Source organism: Zophobas morio, unplaced genomic scaffold, assembly GCF_036711695.1.
Source record: "Zophobas morio isolate AGI-343-1 ecotype UQ-CSIRO unplaced genomic scaffold, CSIRO_AGI_Zmor_V1 ptg000023l, whole genome shotgun sequence".
Taxonomy (NCBI): domain Eukaryota; kingdom Metazoa; phylum Arthropoda; class Insecta; order Coleoptera; family Tenebrionidae; genus Zophobas; species Zophobas morio.
The window spans coordinates 395,763-415,919 of record NW_026972128.1 but is presented as its reverse complement, the minus strand read 5'-3'; the positions used below and the strand labels follow the sequence as shown (position 1 = coordinate 415,919).

The 20,157-nt window shown below is 33.1% G+C and overlaps 2 protein-coding genes across 2 annotated transcripts; both read left to right on the top strand.

Annotated features, from left to right (window-relative positions):
- The first annotated feature begins 1,086 nt into the window (after window positions 1-1,086).
- On the top strand, window positions 1,087-2,512 carry LOC135134702 (acidic mammalian chitinase-like). The gene is made up of 6 exons (XM_064063471.1): window positions 1,087-1,175; window positions 1,226-1,614; window positions 1,662-1,780; window positions 1,830-2,112; window positions 2,165-2,281; window positions 2,335-2,512. The coding sequence occupies exons 1-6, from the start codon at window positions 1,106-1,108 to the stop codon at window positions 2,458-2,460; spliced, it is 1,104 nt and encodes a 367-aa protein (XP_063919541.1). The 5' UTR covers window positions 1,087-1,105; the 3' UTR covers window positions 2,461-2,512.
- A 13,750-nt stretch (window positions 2,513-16,262) lies between these two features.
- On the top strand, window positions 16,263-17,819 carry LOC135134699 (acidic mammalian chitinase-like). Its single transcript, XM_064063468.1, has 6 exons — window positions 16,263-16,422; window positions 16,482-16,652; window positions 16,700-16,917; window positions 16,968-17,402; window positions 17,461-17,577; window positions 17,635-17,819. The coding sequence occupies exons 1-6, from the start codon at window positions 16,353-16,355 to the stop codon at window positions 17,755-17,757; spliced, it is 1,134 nt and encodes a 377-aa protein (XP_063919538.1). The 5' UTR covers window positions 16,263-16,352; the 3' UTR covers window positions 17,758-17,819.
- The last annotated feature ends 2,338 nt before the right edge of the window (window positions 17,820-20,157 follow it).

Below are 20,157 nucleotides of genomic sequence, written 5' to 3'. Positions count from 1 at the left end.
GTCTCTTTTCTTCTGGGTAATTTTTTTCGCTGGCATACCACTTCCTGTCTATGTTTCCATCGAATTCCCATTCTCTAGACTTCTACAAATGCTATAAGGAATCTGTTCTTTTTGATAGCTCCATTGGGAAAGTGATTATTTGTTAACATGAGATTAAAATCTTTTTTGTGCCATGCACTGTATTATTAAACGACAGATCGATAAACTGATAAGTGATAAGTGCAGATCATACAAAAAAATTGGTGACATTATGCTTTTGTGTATGATTACAAATAATAAAGTTTTTGATCTGCTTAACTTCCTGAGGCAAATGAATTGTAGCTTTAATTTTTGATGTCAAAAATTATCAATGATAGTAATATTATGCTGTCATTAACTAATTAGTTAATTCATCAACTCCATAGTTAGTAAGCTACAATGTATAGGCAACATTGGTTTATAAAGTTAAAAAAAACTACTATTGTTACTAATTTATTAGTACATTATTCATTATTGTATAGAGCCAATAAAATTGTGGAAGCAATTTTAGCAAAAAAATTGTAGCTTTTGGTAAAAATCCATTGTAGTTTAATACTGACTTATTCAACTGAAGCTATCCGAACGTCTACAAAATTAAATATTTACATCATAACGGAAATATAAACAACTGCATTTGCAATGATACACTTTTGTTTCATTTTTGAATTTTAAAGTATTTGAAATTTATTAAATACATTACTCGACAATCATTAAAGAACTTTTGCGACTTTTTGTAGTTTATCTTAATTAGCTGTTTGTGTTTAAAAATTATTACATTTGAGACAAGGAAATAGTGAAAACCACTTTAAAACGGATGTACGTACTCCGTAGACAGTTTTTTCTGAGAATGAACGTACAATACTTAACTTGACACTTCCCTTTTAATAGAGTTCATTGTTTCGGTTTATCAATGACAGCATTTGTAACATACGAGATTTAGCAATAGATACTCAGTTATAATAGATTTATTTTGTTTGTTGTTTATTTGATTACCCTTAAGATAACCACACTAAAATTGTATATAAATATCGCAAATTTGTCCGAATACTCAGTGCTACTTCCTTTCAGCATTACCAAACCATTCAACATGATCTTCAAGCTTCTTCTCGTTTTCTCAGCTGTACTAATTTCAGCACACCAGACCAGCGCTGCAACAGGTAATTATTAAACCTCTCAATCCAAAACTTTAACTGGAATTCTTTTCCAGACAAAATCATCTGCTTCTTTGCCAGCTGGGCTGGTTACAGAAACGGCGATGGCTCCTTCAAACCAAATAACATCGACCCCAATCTTTGCACCCACGTTTTCTACGCTTTCTTGGGCGTAGACACCGACGGAAGTCTCAAAATTCTGGATTCTTGGAACGAAATAGACCTAGGTGGCCTTCAAAATGTAGAAAGTTTGAAATCAGTGAATCCAAACTTAAAAGTACTTGTCAGCATTGGTGGTTGGAATGCTGGAAATGCTATTCTAAATGGAGTCGCTGCATCTTCTACACTTAGGGCTAATTTGATTGCGAGCTGCATCTCATTCTTCCAACAATGGGGCTATGATGGTATTGATATCGATTGGGAATATCCAGTCAACAGTGATAAGGTATTATCATATGTTTCCCCATGAGCGTCACTAACTACTACTTTTAGGCAAATTTTGTCAAACTTTTGCAAGAAATGAGAACCGCATTTGACGCAAACAATTATCTGATATCTGTGACCGTGTCTGCCACTCCCCTTTCTTCGTATGATGTACCACAAATTACAGCGTAAGATTTGTTGTCTAGTGAAAGAATGTTGCTTAAGTTGGTTAAACAGTGTTGCAGATTTGATTAACATCATGAGCTACGACTACCATGTAGCCGGACAAGGAGGAGTCACTGGTCATAACGCTCCACTTTATGGACCCGAAAGTGTTAATACTTCTGTTCACGCATGGTTGGATGCTGGAGCTGACAGCGCCAAACTAAGTCTCAGCGTACCATTCTATGGACATTCTTTCACTCTCGCTGATGAAACCAAACACGGAATTGGAGATTCAGCAACCACTGGAATTGGTGGTCCCTTGACCCAAAGTCCCGGTGTGTTGGGTTACAATGAGGTGCGCACAAATTTTTAGTATCGAGAATCTCGTAGTAAGGGCAGTTTTCTAGATTTGCGAATACTATAATGACTGGACTAGAGTTTGGGACGATGAAGCTCAAGTTCCTTACAGCTACGATAGCTTCAACTGGGCTAGCTTTGACGATCCAGAATCTATTGGAATAAAGGTGGGCGTACATAAAGTTTTTGTTTATTTTTACTTTAATTACGTTTCTCTTAGGCCAAGTACGCTGCTGACAATGGACTGGCTGGTGTTGCTATTTGGTCTATTGATACTGATGATTTCCATGGATCTTGTGGTACTGTAGACGTGTTGCTCCAAGCTATCAAAAATAACATTGATTAAAATATATTTGTATCCAACATTCGTCAATAAAACATTTTTAAGAAAAATAAAAGCTTTGTGTTAACTGGTTTAGAGATAATCATCGTTTGTTATTAAACCTAAAATTAATGATAATCTCCATGACGTGATCCCAGTGTAAACGAAATAGGTACTTCAAATATTTTAGACTGTAAATAATAATTCGTTATCTAATGCAGCCATTTTTGGATAGATAACAAAAACAAGTTTATTTTATTGCTCTGACTGCATAGCTTGTTTTTTCCATTGAATTTGTTTTATCTTAATTTACTGTCAATGGCAGAAAATTTTGGAGATTTTAGTGTACAGGAGATGTTATTGATATTAGTTTTCATATCCAAATCATTAAATTACTTGCTAAAATATTATAAAGATGATAAATTGACTGACATTTTTAATTGAAACCAAAATAGAAGTGTATCACTGTTAATGATAAAATTGAACTAAGTTTTAATTAAAGAAATATGTAAAAATAAACTTTTTCATTTTTATAAAACGAGTTAATAAAAATTTATTATGATTAATTAAAATAAAAATTCTCTCGTCCAGACAAGGTGATTGCAAAATACATGCAAAAAAAATTAGTCTAAAGAGTTTAGACAGTACTTCCCTCACTGTCGGAAACGTGACGACTGCATGCATATTCGGTTTTGTAGTTCCTGAGTGAACCATTAAAATAAATTTACGCATTCATTTTTTTTTTTTGAGTCACCCGGTATAAGCAAATTAAAAAAATATGAATGAAATGATAAATTACAAGTACAAACTCATCATACTTTGTATATTCTAGATAGGATTTATTTGGCAAACTTTTGAGCTGACGTCATCAGTTTTTTGGAAAAGATAACCAAATATATTTTGACTAAAAATTTATTATGCTCTTTATAACCTTAAAACATCTGCAAGATTTCAAAACATTCGGTTCTGTAGTTCCTGAGTGAACCATTAAAATAAATTTACGCATTCATTATTTTTTTTGAGTCACCCAGTATATGCAAATCCAAAAAATATGAATGGAGTGATAAATCACAAGTACAGACTCATCATATTTTGTACAGTTTAGATAGGATTTATTCGGCAAACTTTCGAGCTGACGTCATCAATTTTTTGGAGGTAAAAGCAAATATATTTTGACTAAACATTTATTATGTTCTTTATAACCTTAAAACATCTGCAACATTTCAAAACATTCGGGTTAGCAGATTCAAAATTAAATTGCAAAATGTTGTTTTATAATTTTGATTTTTTTTTCCAAAAATCTGGACGTGTGGGGTAAAAACTCAATTCGGAGTAGTAAACTACATGTGTAGGACTATGTTATTTTATTTACTATGTACAATTTTGAAGTGATGTCATCGCATTAGTGGTGGGGATGATTAGACAAATTTTGGTTAGCGTTTTACCATCTACATGATATTTCTAATATAGGTACAAAATTTTGCAACAATCGGTCCAGAACTTTCGGAGATTATCTGTCTAATAAAAATCCGGGACGGCAGACAGACAGACAGACAGACGGACAGACGGACAAACAGACGGAAATGGGAGACCTATTTCTTCGTCTTCTACGGGTCATGAAAGATCGTAAAAGTAGAGAGTCGGCCGACGGACTCGATTACAATACTTCCTTTGCTTACGCTCGGGAAGTAAAAAATGGGGACTAGCTCACAATATGATTATGTCACTGGGGAAAATTCACGATCCTATGTGGTAGCAGTGTCTAGAAAAAATTGTTTGAAATTAAATGTAAATTGTTATACGCGCCGCTGGTAATGTTTCGTGACCTACATAATTACTACAATGAATGGGGCAGAGCGACTCGGATTAAGATCCAAAAAAGCGACTTTATCAGGCACTTTTTTAATCGCAACGTTAAAAACACGAAAAGGGCCAGTCATCATCGAGCGGTCGGTGAAATTGCAACATCTCCGAGATCATGGTACCTTCAGTCTCAAACTCACGATCGTGGCCGTGATAGGACAGAAAGAAGAAGTTGGATTTTCAGAGCTTGTAGTGCATCCTACATTAAAAGAACACAGCCATACCATGTTCACAAAGTGCACGGATTGGAGCCCGCTGATTGTCCACGGTGTGTAACTCACTTTTTCCGATGAAACTCCACGTGTTCGTCAACAAGTACGATTTCAAGAGATGGTTTTCTATAAATGTGTATCGGTTGGATGAAACAGTTAGTTTGTGGAAATCAACAATGTCCAGAAATAATCGAAGAGCTTCAACAACAAGTGAAAGTGGCAGCCGCTACTCCGGTGTTTTTTTACCTATCAACAAATCCCTTGCGACGCTCTGACGCCTCTATTGCTAGTGAAGGACAACATTTTCAACATTTCTTGTAAAAAGATAGTAGCATTCTAAGTTGCTCTTATTTTTGTTCCAATAAACAATGTAAAATCGTTGTGGCAAGGACTAAACATCCGATGAATGAATAAATGAATGAACGAATGATAAGCAGCAAAAAGTCAGTTTTACTTTTAATTGAAACTTAAAGTGTTTACGTCGTTTTTATTCGAACGTTTTACCAACTCTGTTTACAAGGTGGTGTGACGGTCCACCCTTGAGGAGAAATCGCAAAATACCGCAATAAGAAACTTCAGAACATAATTTTCTAACTCAAAGACTAAATTAGCATATTCGCAAAAAGCAAGCAAATTGCGCATGTCGAATCGCGTATGTATTACCCAACCACCAGATAATTGCAAACCTATATTCGCACACCATTGAGAAGCACTCACTCAGTCAACCCTAGCTAAATACCACACCCAAGCAAAAGTTCCAAGATGGTGACAGCACGTGACGTTAAAATGATAACAAGACAAAGAAGAATCCACGTTTGCACGTGATACTAACGACATTCAATTAAAAACACAGAGGAACAAACACCGAATAAATCACACCAAATTAAATACCAAAGGCTTCCGCATACAAACAAAATATAACTTTAGTCAACCAGTAAATAAGGCACCCAGGCGTTACACAATAACGCAACGCAAGATAAAAGAAGCATAAAACAAACCAAATCTCACGCATTACCATCAATCTATTTTGCGACTTATCAGTCTGACGAAATTTCCGGAACAAAGAAACTAAAACTTATAAAACCTCTAAATAAAGCCCAAAAGGATTGGATTTTTATCAACTGACCTAAATATGAATACCACGATGCCACACGTGCACTCATAAAGATGCCACCAAAGACATAATTAATGACAAAAACGCCGTATAAAAGGTCGCAAAATCGAGAGTAAAGAGCAAGTCGAATCCAGTGTGCCACGAAGACGAGAAGTACCCACGACGATCGATACCCAAGTAGTGCTGTGTTGAAGCCTTGTCCAGCTGAGTGTTCTTTGACCGAAATTGTGAAGGAAGACTTAGAAAAGTTCCATGGTTTTCAGTAAGTTAAGATTCCAAATTTAAACCCTCATGCATGTGTTATCTTGCTTTTGTGCCTTCTTCGATAATAATCGACTGATGTGTGATTATCCCGTACCTCCGAATGGTCCATTATTGTCATCAACCTAGGCAACATGATATCGTCTTTTTCACGTGAATAAATGGTCATCAATTACGTCATAGTGACCAAAGATTTCACGTGATATTGACGTACCAATGACGGTCAAATGTCTCGTCCAGATGACGTCATTTTCTGACGAACTATTGACGTGATGTACTGACGTCTTATAGACGGCATTTATTGTCCATTTTAAGACGTTTTTTATATTTTGATTTTTAGAAAAAAATATGCAATAATTAAAACGCTGAAATATTTTTATATTTTTATGTTATTTACCTTAAATAAAATATTATAATTCGTTATAATCACCAGGTAAACCCCAAAACAAAATATGTATTAATTAAAGTTAAAACAAATTAGTGTAAAAAAAATTAAATTTACTACAATTCTGTACAACCAACAATGAACTTCAATAAACAAATAAAAAAATATATGTCAATTAAACAAATTAATGATAAACTACTTTTAAGAACACAAACAAATCTACATACAGGTAATTACGAGTCAAATTACTATAAACAAAAAAAAGGATAATATACAATATACAATCAAAAATAAACGTTGCAATAAAATATGCTATTTAAAGAAAAATCAGTTTTAAAAACACAAAGAAATCTATTTAGTTACAAAGAATATTAAAAGAAAACTATAATAAACTATAAATCAGTCTTAAAAACACAAAAAATCTATTTACAAAAAATATATAAAAAACTAGAATAAAGGGAAAAGACAGTTGAATCGCATTGTTGAAGTTACTTGCTTTGAAAATACACTGTAAAACTTTCTAATTCATGACGACTTGACTGTCCCCAACACACAAAAAAGTACCGTTAAGAATTAATTCTGTTTTAACAATCATATTAATAACCTAACTTTTTTAAGTTTGCCTTAATTTATTGCACTGAAAAGAAAAACCCATTAGAGTGCATGGATTAATGGAAATGCAATCATTTTTTCGTCTATGGGCAATAATAGCCAAATTATTAAATTTAAGGGATTACAGTTTAAAGCAGAAGACAAATTCTGCATTTTAAAAATGCTAAATTTACTTGAATCTAACGGATAATCGTAAAATAGTTGCATTGACAAAAACGTATAGCCTATCAGGAAAATCTCGTTGTCAATACTTTTTACAATGAAGCGAAATGTGCCATGTATAGTAAGTTATCAAAAATATCGTAGTATTACAGGCATCTACCTGTATATAATATCCAATATTATGTGTTGCATTTCCGGAAGCGGCCACTGACCCTTTTGGGTATCTTTACCTGATTTTGTAAATAGCACTGTAATTTTAGCACCTACTTCTGTAACCGTCCTATATTAAACATCAAAACCGAACGCTGTCCATTATTTCAATTATAACAAACAAAGGTCCTTCGAGCAATATCAAGGTACAATTCGGAAGACCATACATGGTCGTATCAACCGGATTACAAAAAACGTTGGTACTACGATTCGGATTGTACGAAACATTGGCACTTCAAGCCGGAACATTGGTCCCTCGAGCCGGAACAATTATGTTATATGTATATATGAATTCATTGTATTTTTTTAATTTACAAAGAAATCTGCTTATTCTAATAGGCAAAGATAATCTTGTAATTCGTCAAAATTTGTTTAGGTGTGGTCTTGGCGGCATAACTTCTATTTTTGTTTTCTTTTTCAGTTGTCAGATTTGATGACGTTTCCATGTTGGAGATTTTTTCACTCGTTTCCTTTAGCATTTCTTTGGTTTCGCACATGTGTTTTGTATTTGTTTCAAATCTAGAATAAAACTATGTTCATTAGCATTAGTACATAAATAATTGCAGTAATATACCTTTTTTTTATGGCGCCTCATTTTCAAAAACAATCACCGTAAGTTCTTCATAATCAGTGGGAGTATCTTCAGTGATTAATGGTGGTCTTTCTTAAAAAAAACTGCTTTTGTTATCTACGTACTGTTATCAAAAATAACAGAAACATGTAAAAATTAAAATGATTACTTTATTAGATATTAACTTACCTAGTGTAAATAAGTACAAAAATTTTCACAAAACTGCGTTAAAAATGAAGTGAGTAACGGATACACGAGAAAGTTTCGGCAGTTGAGAACCAACTGGAAATATTGGGATGCTTCACTGTGAAGTGCAATAAACATAAATACCGAAAAAAGGGAAAGTCCGAATGCACGCCTCAAACATCTGATGTATTGTATGGTAACTACGGAAGTTGAGCATTATTTTTTCATTAGATGAAATAAATTTAATAAAACTAAATATTAAATCACTCTCTAATTTTTTTGGTAACCATCATCACTTTATAAACGTCTTTATTAAATCAAAATTCGACGAAGGAATTCTTCAAAACCTTGTCCCGTTTTAGGGACAATGGGCAAAGAATTTGTATGACTTTGTTTGTGTCGTGGGGTCTCTTCACTATTATACGCTCAACCCCGGATGTTCTATTTATAATTTGCCAAGCAGGTACTTACAAAATAACACTTCCAGAGTATAAACAAGTTTTCAGAAATAATTATTTGATTAGAAATTATTAGATGAAAAAACTTGTCTTTGGTGTATTTCTAATAAAGCCGTTGTTTTTTTTTTTGCTCTAAAGATAATTAAGCATTATGAAGGGCACTTTTTAAAGAATACGACGATCCACATCTAATTGATCATATAATCTATAAAAAAATGACCAAGAAAGGACGGCCTTTTGACGTCATTAATTGACGTCAGAAGTAAGTCATAAAAATCTCGTCATTATCACGTGATTTTTTGGGCGAATGACGTCGCCGACGAGTTATGACCAAAAATTGACGTGAATTAGACGACAGTCTGCTGCTTGGGAAGAGGGCGAACGTTTATCAATTAAGAACTGAGGAATTATCTGAGAGATTGGTTACTATTTTGTCGCTTAAATGCAAACGCCAATAATGAAATGACGAAGATAACGAAATCGGCCACTGCACTCTGCGGCCCCTGTTTTAGATGTGAATCGCGGCATTTTGATGGTTCTTGGAGGTTTTCGGATGACCCGTGTACTTTAATAAGACTTTAAGACTCGCCATAATTAATGAATAATCACGTACTAATCTTAAATTAGTATTTTCATTTTTACTCTTGTTTTAAGGTCCGGAAACTTCTTTTCCTAATATTATACTCCTAATAGTTTTTTTTTATTATTATTTTAATTTGTTTGTATAGATTCTAATCATCCCAAATTTTGTTATTGTAACTTCGGGTAATAGGGGATGATCCTTGTGAAAAGTACCATTCGTAGATTGGACCTCATACGTCTATGTCCTACCTATTTAACGTCATACTTGCAATTGTTCACTGACATTTAATTTAAGTTTTGTGCTAATATTTTATTGATCAGGGATAGGAAAAGATTATTTAAGGATATTTCGAGTAGCGTTTTCGTTTTAAATATCTTTAAGGAGACGTAGATATTTGGCCCTTTTGTAGCAACTGTTGATTGCCATATATCTAAATAATTGAAGTGAATAGTAATTATTTTAGTTTTGTATTATCAAGTAGAGATTATTATTATTTAGCGGACGCGTCAAATATCGATTTTCGGTATATTAGCCTTAAGAATGCAATTATATTTAACCTTTGTCTGGGACTTACAATTTTAACTATTACTTGTGTTAAATTTATACTTAATACATTTTTTAAATGAAGACCACATCTTACTTATTACCTTCCCCTGATTGCAATTTAGCTATCCATTTCCAAGGAAATGGGCCTACACCCAAATAAATAATTTTGTTAGTGTCCATGCTTGGCCACCGATAATAACACAGATGGACACGACAGTGGTTCAGTGCCTTCGTATCGAGGGTGGTTTATGGGGGTTTTGCCACATCCGATTTTTAATTTGTTTTTCTATATTTCGACTCTACTAGGACGGGGGATACCATGGTTAAAATTATTGCATATATTTCGCAGTCACACTGTATATACAATGAATTAAACAAGTCTAGTTGCTCACACGCATTAAAAAACTTAATTCTGATTGATTTTCATATCCATAATGTGTTAAAATAAAAAAAATGTAATGAGAAAAAGATTTACATTTTTTGATGCAAGAATACTATTTTTAACTTGTGGTATTTCAGAAATTCAGACCTAAGATGCGTATCTTTCGTGGATATACAGGCTGATCTTTTTAACCTAAAACTTTCAAATATCTCGGAAAATAAGCGTTCTCCGAAAAAATATCCAGAATCAAAATTTAATCATGCCGACGGGGAAATACACTAGTAATAACATTAGCTCCCCTCCTTTTCTCCTTGTAGGTGGGGAGGGGGTTAACTTGGAAACCTTAAATGAGAACTGCTATTTTTTTATTGTAGATTCGGAGTCTATGTCTAAAAGTGTGTATGATTTGTCTGAAACGTTTTTTTCGAGTGGTGATAGATGGCGCTGAATCTACGAAATTCAAATTTTTTCGGTTTGTCCTACTGCGAATCTATACATACGATTCTGGAATACGTCGGCAGTAAAAAAGACCACATTTTATATATTCGTCGTCAAAAAAGTTTATTCATGTTGCAAATTTCGAATAACTTGGAAATTTTTACCTGTAGAAATGTAAATGGCCGGCGAATAAACTATTTTTAGCGTAACCCAGGAACAACAATGTGGACGAAGTAGCTTTCTATTCCCTTCGGCATGCTTGATTAACGTGGGTCACCTCGCCTTTCACGTATCAGGGTACTTGATTTAGGTATGTCCTCTCGCCTCTCAAAATGCTTGATTTATGTGAGTTCCCTCATCTTTCACTTATCAGGCTGCTTCATTTATGCGAGTCTCTTCGCTTCTCACTTATCAGGGTGCTTAATTTACATGAGTCCCCTCGCCTCATCATTTTTCAATTAAAGTAAGTGCTCAAACTGGTAGCAGAGATAATAGAGATACGACAGCTCGCAAAATTAAGCGACAATAGTCCTTATGTACTGCGCCCCAAACCGTCACTTTCGGGCGCGCTATTTAAATTTCAGTGAAACTTTCGTAGCGCGGCTATTTGATTACCAGGGATATTACCAATCGTAAGAATATACCAAAAGGGGTTAATCTTTCTTCCAAAAATACTAGGTTACTCATAAATGGAAAAAGACAAGATTAAAAAATTATAATCAGTAAGTTGATTCGAAAAATGATTGTATTATATCTAACATTTTTTGGTACTTTTGTAATGTACATCCTGATTAATAGTAGATTGTCCTAATATTTTTATCATTACCTGACATGTAACAACTCAATATATGGATAAAAAAAAAACATTAAATTAATCAAAATGCTTGTATTAACTTTAAAGCACCCTCTAGCCCATTAGACGATTGTTTATTACAACGCAACGTTGAAATTCAAGGACGACACTTTAAGGGGTATAAATACAGTTATAATATTGAATGTTACCTTTTCATTGCCAAGATGACTTTAGTCACCTTTAGTTCTGTGCGGGTGTTAATAAAATTATTTTTATCCTCATATTATATCAGTGGTGGAACATAGGTTAAAGGTGGATGTTTTAGCCTAGGTAAAGTCTGATACATCACTGAAAGTTGAGCAAAAATGTGGTCTAGGGATACTTATACACAATTTTCCTCGCCCTTGAAATACAGTCGAACAAATACAGAGTTTAGCTTTGTATAGATAATGCCCAACTGGTTGACGAAACGCGTCGACAAATATTTTGTGTGTTTTCGGTGTTATGGGAATAAACGTTCTAAGTATTAAACACAAAATTTTCGGAAAATTATAAAATTTAATTTTGCGAATTTTATTTTTATTTCCTGAGCGTAAGCAAAGGAAGTATTGTAATCGAGTCTGTCTGGGGGCGACTCTCTATTTTTATGTTTTCTGGACATTTTATGACCAGTAGAGTATGAAAGATTAAGTCTCCTGTTTCCTTTGTCCAGATTTTTATTAGGCAGATAATTTCCAAAAGTAATTTTAAATCTATGTTAGGAATATCGTGTAGATGGTAAAACGCTAAACAAAATTTGTCCAATCTCCCCATCAATGTCATGTCATGTCAAAATTTTTCATAGTAGGAAAGATTTAAAGTTTATAAAATAGCATACTCCTATACAGTAAACCCTCGTTACTTCGAACTCGGTTAAGACAAACACCTCGTTATTACGAACTGGAAGCGAAGTCCCAAACAGTCCACTTATAAAACGAATGCAACTTAATTCGGTTTACACGAAATTCGGTTAATACGAAACTCGAACAACTTTTTCGGCCCCAAGTTATAATTCTCATATAAAATCACTCGGTTAACGCGAACAAAAAGTGCAAACTCTTTGCATCGTGCTCAAATACAATTTACTTTATCTTAATGGGTATCTAGTAAGCACAACGCAAAAGTATGTCTCTGTGTGGTTTACCGAGTTGTAATCAGTTCGTTCTTATTGTTCAATGTGCAACGTCCAAAATGCCATAGCAAAAACCAAAACGAGGCCAAAAATCCATTAATATTAAAACGAAAATGCAAACTGCAGTAGCTAAAAAGTTCACCATTCCAAAATCTGCATAGTCCACCATTCTGAAAACCCGATCTCAAATAAAAAATAGTATTGGGATCATTTGCGTCAAATTTTTTCACAAAGTTGTTTAGGAAAATTGATCCATGAAATTTTATATGTATGTAGTACTAGTATTAATGTTCAAAATTTGGTTATGTATTGTTAAAAATCTAATACGAAGAAAATTCGGCTTAAATAAGTTGTTTTTGTTATATTTGTGTTAAAATGTCAAAAAGTGATTTTCGGTTATGGCGAATTCGGTTAACACGAATTGGTCAAGATCATGGTCCCGACGGGTTCGTGTTAACGAGGGTTTACTGTATTTGTTTTATTGTTCATATCTCTAACACGGTATACCTTAGTGTTATTTTTAGTATTACACTGCATATGTCGTATCCTTACTGAAATAATATTGACCGAAACATTTTTAAATAGGAAACTCGCCAATACATTCAGTGTGTTCTTGCCCTGTATCAATGCATTCATATTTTTTGAAGCAATTATTAATCCGGTTCTTATCATGGGTTGAAGACCAGGTCATTCCAGAGATGCCGCACAAATATAAAAAATGGTTTTCGTCACATATTATGTTAGAATTCTACAAGATCTCTACAAAAATGTATTGGGTATCATTGAAAAATAAGTGATATGTGGTAAAGAAACAAAAAAATATAGGGTATCAAAACGAATTTATATGATGTCATTTACTTTCTTAGGCGGTTATAGTATTACTTATCTATATTTATTTTAATGTATAGAGGTTATTACGAATACAAATTCGCAAAATCAATCTTTTAATTTTTCAAAGAAGCGGGATTTGTTGCACTGCACTTTGGGGGAGAGGAAAGTCCTGTCAAAATGACTTTAGACCAATTTCTATTGTTTAAGTCAAATGTGTCGTTAAAATCATTTCTCCCAAATCTATCACAGTCCATTAATCCTTCGAGTGCATTGACTAATCTAAACTTTGTAGACTATATATTAACGCTGAAGCAATTTATTAATTGATTAAATATAAATTTCCTAACATTTTGTAATTCATTTGCCTGACTTTGTTTCAAAAATATTTAAAACAAGACTCTAGTAAAAACCACTTACAAAACGGATATCGCAAAGATGGAATGATATTTTCTTAATCAATTTTTTTCATCGATTTAATGCACATCAACAAACAATTCTGAAAAATAAGAGAATAAGTATTAAGAAAGTACACTTTAAGAAGCAGCCTATTCTAAACACTCCAAATATACTGTGTAAATTTTTCTACGACGTCATTAAATTTTTGAAAGGCAACAGATAAATTCTGAGTAGTGACTTTGATTTGCCACGTTCACGATAATCTTAGGACGTGTGCAAAATTTCAGGATAATCGGTTTTTGGGATAAGGAAAAGAAATTGTAACATCTTTGTTTTCTTTTTTGTTTTTTTTTTAAACCTGATTGCATTAAGTTGAAATATTGATACTGATCTTGTGATCTTTATTATATGTACTAAAGCAGACAAGAAATACCTCGTAATTTTAAGTTTCTGCTCTGTTTGACCATGAGGCGTACGTCAGCAGTGCAATCGCAACAGTTGACGTAAGCGTCATGACCAACTGGATCACAGATTAAAAAATCACACCATATAAGTTATCAAAGTTTTATTGCTGTAACGGTATTAAAATTTACAGATTTAGTTCAATTTATTCAAAATGCGCCTTGAGTGTTCATAGAAATGATCCGCCTTATTCGTAAATTAATTTTATTTAATATTTTCGTGTCATTTTAATATTTAATTTCCTTTTTTCGTGAGAAATTTGATGACCGCGTGGCATTCAATTTACCCATTCTCTCTTTTTCAAAATTCTTTTTTTTTATAAAAACCAATTAACTTTTAACTATGCAGCTGAATTAACAACAGACTCAAAAGTATAACAACAAAAAAATGTACTTATTTTAGTTAATAGGTAACTGAGATCAACAATTTTTTTCTTGATCCCCTCGTATTTCTATTTTTAACGAGAAACCACGGAGAAAATATGGAATTGATTGTTATGGATCCTATTGCAATACTTTTTTATCTTATGTTGGGGAAGTAAAAGTGTACCATAAAACGCAAATTTTCGTGCTTTTTTTCTCAAAAGCAAAAAAGAACTGTTTAAAATTTAGCATAATTTTTAAGTATAATCGTATAGTTTTTTCAAAATTTTTAAACTCACGTTATCTGAAATGATCAGTTCCGTCTTTAAAGTACAAAGTTTTGAGTAGAATACTGCGACGGAACTAAAAATTAACTCCAAAATAACAATAAAAATTAATCTACTAACGACAAATGTGAATTTTTTATTATGCATATATTCTGTACTTTTTAATTTACATTAAGTAAGTAGTTTGTACAAATTCTCGTTTTAAATGTATGTGTTTTCTTAATATCTATAAGTCAACACTGTCAGGAAAATTACGCAGAACAACATAACTAATTTAATTCTTAGGGAAAACACAAGAGCGCTCACAATGTGATTGAACATGATAAATTAATTTTAATTTCTTTTTTTTAATATACATATAGAATCATAAAAAAATTGAGTTATTAATTAATTATTATTGTTCCATTATACAAAGACATGCACTTTGATTTAATCACAAGGAGATTATTATCTCCTTAACTAAAAATACTTTATTAGTCATAAATTAATGCTGGTACTTTTTAAAACACTTTAGATTTTTCAACATTTTTGTTTGTTCAAAAAAGTGTAATATCAGTTGATTGGAAAATTTGGGTACTTTGGATAAGTTTAAAGTTTCAGAACAGAGGTACCCAATATTGATCGAATGGAAAAACAGTGCTTAAGTACATTTGTTTGACCTTTATTAAATAATAAATGTCTCGAAACTATATAGTTTTAGTTTTTAAAGTAAAGTTTTCATAAAAAACATAAAATATTCCATCCTGTGATAAAATCCGAAAGATCTTAAAAATAAGAGTATAGTAATGTTGTGGATGTACAGAAACACTTTATTTTGTACCCTACAAACGATATTTACTCTTCAAAACTCTGAAACTGTGTCATCAAGTTGTTAGAAGGAACAAATAAGTAAATTATGTTTAGCTATAGGAAAAAGACCGTATAATTTTGAACATTTTAAATATGATTTACTTAACAAAATTGTGATACTACGTTATCAATTTTCAGTGGGGACAGACAAATTTTGTTTAGCATTTTAATGTCTCCAGGCAACACAGCAATCCTAAGGTACGCCATGAATTTGTCAGTAATGGGTCCACCAGCAGAAGAACGAAAACCCACAGTTTCATATTATTGCATGTCGGTGTCCTTACACACGTTCCTTTAGTTATCTGATATGAGAGTCACATACGAATTAATTTATTTTTATCAAAAGAACACGTGTATAGAAAACCATTGATACTATCTTCCTACCTAACAATAGTGAAATAATTTATTTATGATAAAATTTTATGAACAAAAACTTTTACATCTTTGAAAATAATTTTTTATTTTACCGCATATTGAACAGATTTGTGTGATTTTTTTTAACTTAAATGGTCAGCCAATACTAAAACATATCACTCGATCAAAAATCAAAATTTTAAGAAATGAAGTGTTTACACTTTATGCAAATTTGTAACAAATAACAATAAGCACTTAATGCAACAACATGAAAGCAAATTGTCTAAATATGAGTACACAATCCACTTAAATTTTCCATTATCGGCAAGATATCTAGGTTTTCAAGACTATAAACTCTCCTAGAATTCCACGTTGCACTAACTTTTTTCACATTCTCTTTAAAATTCTTCAGAAACTAGTCTCAAAAAATGTTTGTTAAATGTTTATTACTGTTTTCGTTTTTGTGTTTACATCTTCAGTTCAGCTACGGCGTAACAGGTAATGCAAATTTCTAGTTAAACATACATTACATAGTAAATATATAAAAACGTTTACAGATACAGTCGTTTGCTACTACGCCAGCTGGGCTATTTATCGTCCAGATAAAGGAGAATTTCACCCAGAAAGCATCGATCCAACAATATGCACCCACATCAATTATGCCTTCTTAGGAATTTACCCCAATGGAACTTTGCAAATGATAGATGAATGGGGTGACATCGAGAAAGGTAAACATGTTTTGGAAAAACTGTCTCTATACTGTTCGTTCTTTCAGGTAACTTCCAAGAAGTGGAAGCTTTAAAAGAAATCAACCCAAATTTGAAAACCATTATCAGCGTTGGAGGCTGGAACGCAGGAAATGCCATTTTATCACCTATAGCCGCATCCGCAGAATTTAGAGCAAATTTAATTGCTAGTTGTTTAGAATATTTCGAAACCTATGGATTCAACGGTTTGGACATCGACTGGGAATATCCAGAAGCCAAAGATAAAGTAAACAATCGCCCTATACACACCCGTCCATAACAACCATCTTCTTTCAGGAAAATTTTATAACTCTTCTGAGAGAAATCAAAGAAGCCTTCCAACCCGGAGGATACGTCCTTACCATAGCTGTTTCTGCTATTCCCATAGATGACGCCTATGACATCCCTGGAATGTCCGAAAACGTAGATCTTATAAATTTGATGACTTATGACTTCCATATTGCTGGAGGTGGCATCACTGGTCAAAATTCACCACTTTATTGGGGAGCAGCTGACTCTGCGTGGCAAAAAGAGTACGAAAATGTGAATTCTACGGTTGTTAATTGGGTTAATGAAGGTGCAGATCCAGCGAAGCTTACCATTGGTTTAGCGTTTTACGGTCATACGTTCCAATTGACTGATCCTGCCCAGCACGATCTTGGAAGTCCCGTATCAGACGCAGGAATGTCTGGACCGTATACTAAAGGTTATGGTATCATGGGTTACAACGAAGTAAGTGTTTAACTTTATGATAATGTAAATGTCTTACTGAATTTTTTGTTTTGAAAAGATTTGTGAATTAACTGGCGACTGGACTCGAGTCTTTGACGATCAACAAAAAGTGCCTTATAAATACAAAGACGATCAGTGGATTGGGTATGACGACGAAGAATCTGTTGCGTTAAAGGTAATATAGATATTGTGAATTTTGTATTAACTATCTAGCATATTTGTGGAATTCTAGGTTCAGTATGCCAAAGATAACAATTTGGCGGGTCTTATGATATGGACGGTAGATATGGATGATTTTCTGGGACTTTGTGGTACCAAAGACGGGTTGTTACAAACAATCAAAAATAATTTGTAATTGTTGTAATGAATGTTTACAAGGTTTCATCAGAGTTTGAAATACATTTCCTTCAATTGCTAGTTTTTTTTCAATGTACGCAATTATGGAAATTCGAAGAAGTCGTGTCAAAATTGACTTTTCTGCTCAAAAAGTCCCCCAGGAACCTAAATAATTTTTTCGTATCATTTGTTTTAATTTTAGTTCAATTTAAATAGCTATTTCCATTGGTTAAATTAAACTAAGTAATTCTCAACTTACGTATTTATGCATAAAATTTAAAGGAAATCAACCATAAATATGATCTGTTTCTCCAGCTGAAAAATTTTGAAACAGAAATAAACTTCTTGAATTAAGTAACTAAAGAACAAAAGTAAGTTATTTCCGGTTTCAAAACATAAAGGAGTTGTCAGCTTTCAAAATATAAATGCAAGATAAATAAAAGATTGCCAATCAAAATCCAACATTCTTAAGCCTTTCCAATGTGTTTTCTATCCGATGGAGAGGCAACCAATAGTCCAGATCAAATGAAAATGGAAATTTCTTGTTAAAAACGCAGTGACATACTTTCCAAAGCCAACTTGATTTTGCGATATTTTATATCGGTACATATAAAACACATATAGGTACTTGAAGAAAGACTTGCAAATGTTATTGTAAATTAAAAAAAAATTATAATTTACTTACCCGTAGGTGTAAATCAGTTGATTTAAATGGTTGCCTAAAATAGTACCTTAACAGGCATTTAAAAACTAGAGCAAACATCACAGAATGGCCGTTAAACAAAATGGTGATATGTGTTCTCAGGTACACCTGATGCACGTAAAAAAACTGAAGATAAAAAAGTAAGTGATGTCTGTTGAACACTATTGAAGAGATTTTTTATACATTTACAAACGCTCACTGTTTCCCTAAAATTTTGTACATTTCAGTTCGGTAACAAAGGTTTGTTGCTCTAGTCTTGTTATATTTGACCGAATCTGAAACGATTACTGATGAGTTCTGAAAATCTTAACTAAGGCTATCACATACATTTATCACAAAATACCCCGCTTTTTAAATGTGATTCCCGTTTAAATTTGTGTTTCGCACTGTTTACACATTTTTTTGCAATTTCTGTATGAATTTTATAAAAAAAATGTCCCAGTACTGGTACTGATAATTGTATGGACCAGTACCCTGCTCAGGTCTGGACTCACTTGTATTTTAAAAGTAGAACGTACTTAATAAATCATCGAAGGAATAACAAGTCTATTACTCTCCCTTCCAACGTTCTAACATTTTTTGGTTCTTCGAGCCGAATGGAACCATCCATCTCAATCATCAAAATTCGAAATCACGTTTTCACGGCATCGACACATTCGTACTGTGTATGTAAAAGTGAAAGTGTAGCGCGATCCAAACGATCCAAGAAAACATCCACCCAACTCACATGTACGGAGTGCGTTGGGAAGAAAACCAGGCGATCCAAGAAATAATCCAGCCAACTCCGGAATACTTCGGGAAGAAATCCAACTGACGGTGACGCAAAAAAGGATACACCCGATGCCCATATCTGGAGTTCGTCGGGAAGAAATCCACACAATGACTACGCAAGAAAGAATCCACCCGATTTTCACCTCCGGAGTTCGTCGGGAAGAAAATTAGATGCCGATCCCGAGCCTCGAGGCATCTCAGCGTCTGCATCGTGTCCTAGACGTTCAGGTCAGATTTTTCCTTTTTTAATTTCCTGAAAGCGCATTTTAAGCAAGCCTCAATTTGTTAAATATTCGATTCGACGATGTTTGAACAATAACAATTGTAATTAGAATAATGAAATTCAAAAGCAGGGGGATTCATAAAGCACAAGCGTGATAATATAATATTTTATGCAATTCAGGTTCTATTTATTAGAGACAATTTTGAGGGAATTCATTGAGACACACCGTATAAGCAAATCTAAAAATATTAATGCAATGATAAATTACACGTATAGTCTGATCATATTTTGCACATTCCCGAAAGGATTTTTTTGGCAAAATTCTGAGATCACGTAACCAACTTTTTGGGGTTGATAAACAGATACATTTTGATTAAAAAGTTAAGATTCTTACAATAACTTCAAAACGTCTGCAAGATTTCAAAGTATTCAGTTTTGCAATTCTTGATTCAATCAATAAAATAAATTGACTAACAGTCATTAGTTTTGAGACAATCCGTATAAACAAATCCAAAAAATTTTAATCTAGTGATAAATCACAAGTGTTGTCTCATCATACTTTGCACATTTAAGATACATTTTTTAGGGAAGATGAACAAATACATTTTGACTAACCATTTACAATGCCCATGATAACTTTAAAACATCTCCAAGATTTGAAAGCATTCGGTTCTGTAGTCCTTGATTAAATAAAATAAATTCCCGCATTCATTAATTTTTTT

Excerpts from the sequence above, each read along its gene's own strand:
- LOC135134702 (XM_064063471.1), top strand. The coding sequence starts at position 1,106 with ATGATCTTCAAGCTTCTTCTCGTTTTCTCAGCTGTACTAATTTCAGCA. Across the intron at positions 1,615-1,661 it reads ATCCAGTCAACAGTGATAAG|GCAAATTTTGTCAAACTTTT; the intron begins GTATTATCATAT and ends TACTACTTTTAG. Across the intron at positions 2,282-2,334 it reads CAGAATCTATTGGAATAAAG|GCCAAGTACGCTGCTGACAA; the intron begins GTGGGCGTACAT and ends CGTTTCTCTTAG.
- LOC135134699 (XM_064063468.1), top strand. The coding sequence starts at position 16,353 with ATGTTTGTTAAATGTTTATTACTGTTTTCGTTTTTGTGTTTACATCTT. Across the intron at positions 16,918-16,967 it reads ATCCAGAAGCCAAAGATAAA|GAAAATTTTATAACTCTTCT; the intron begins GTAAACAATCGC and ends ATCTTCTTTCAG. Across the intron at positions 17,403-17,460 it reads GTATCATGGGTTACAACGAA|ATTTGTGAATTAACTGGCGA; the intron begins GTAAGTGTTTAA and ends TGTTTTGAAAAG.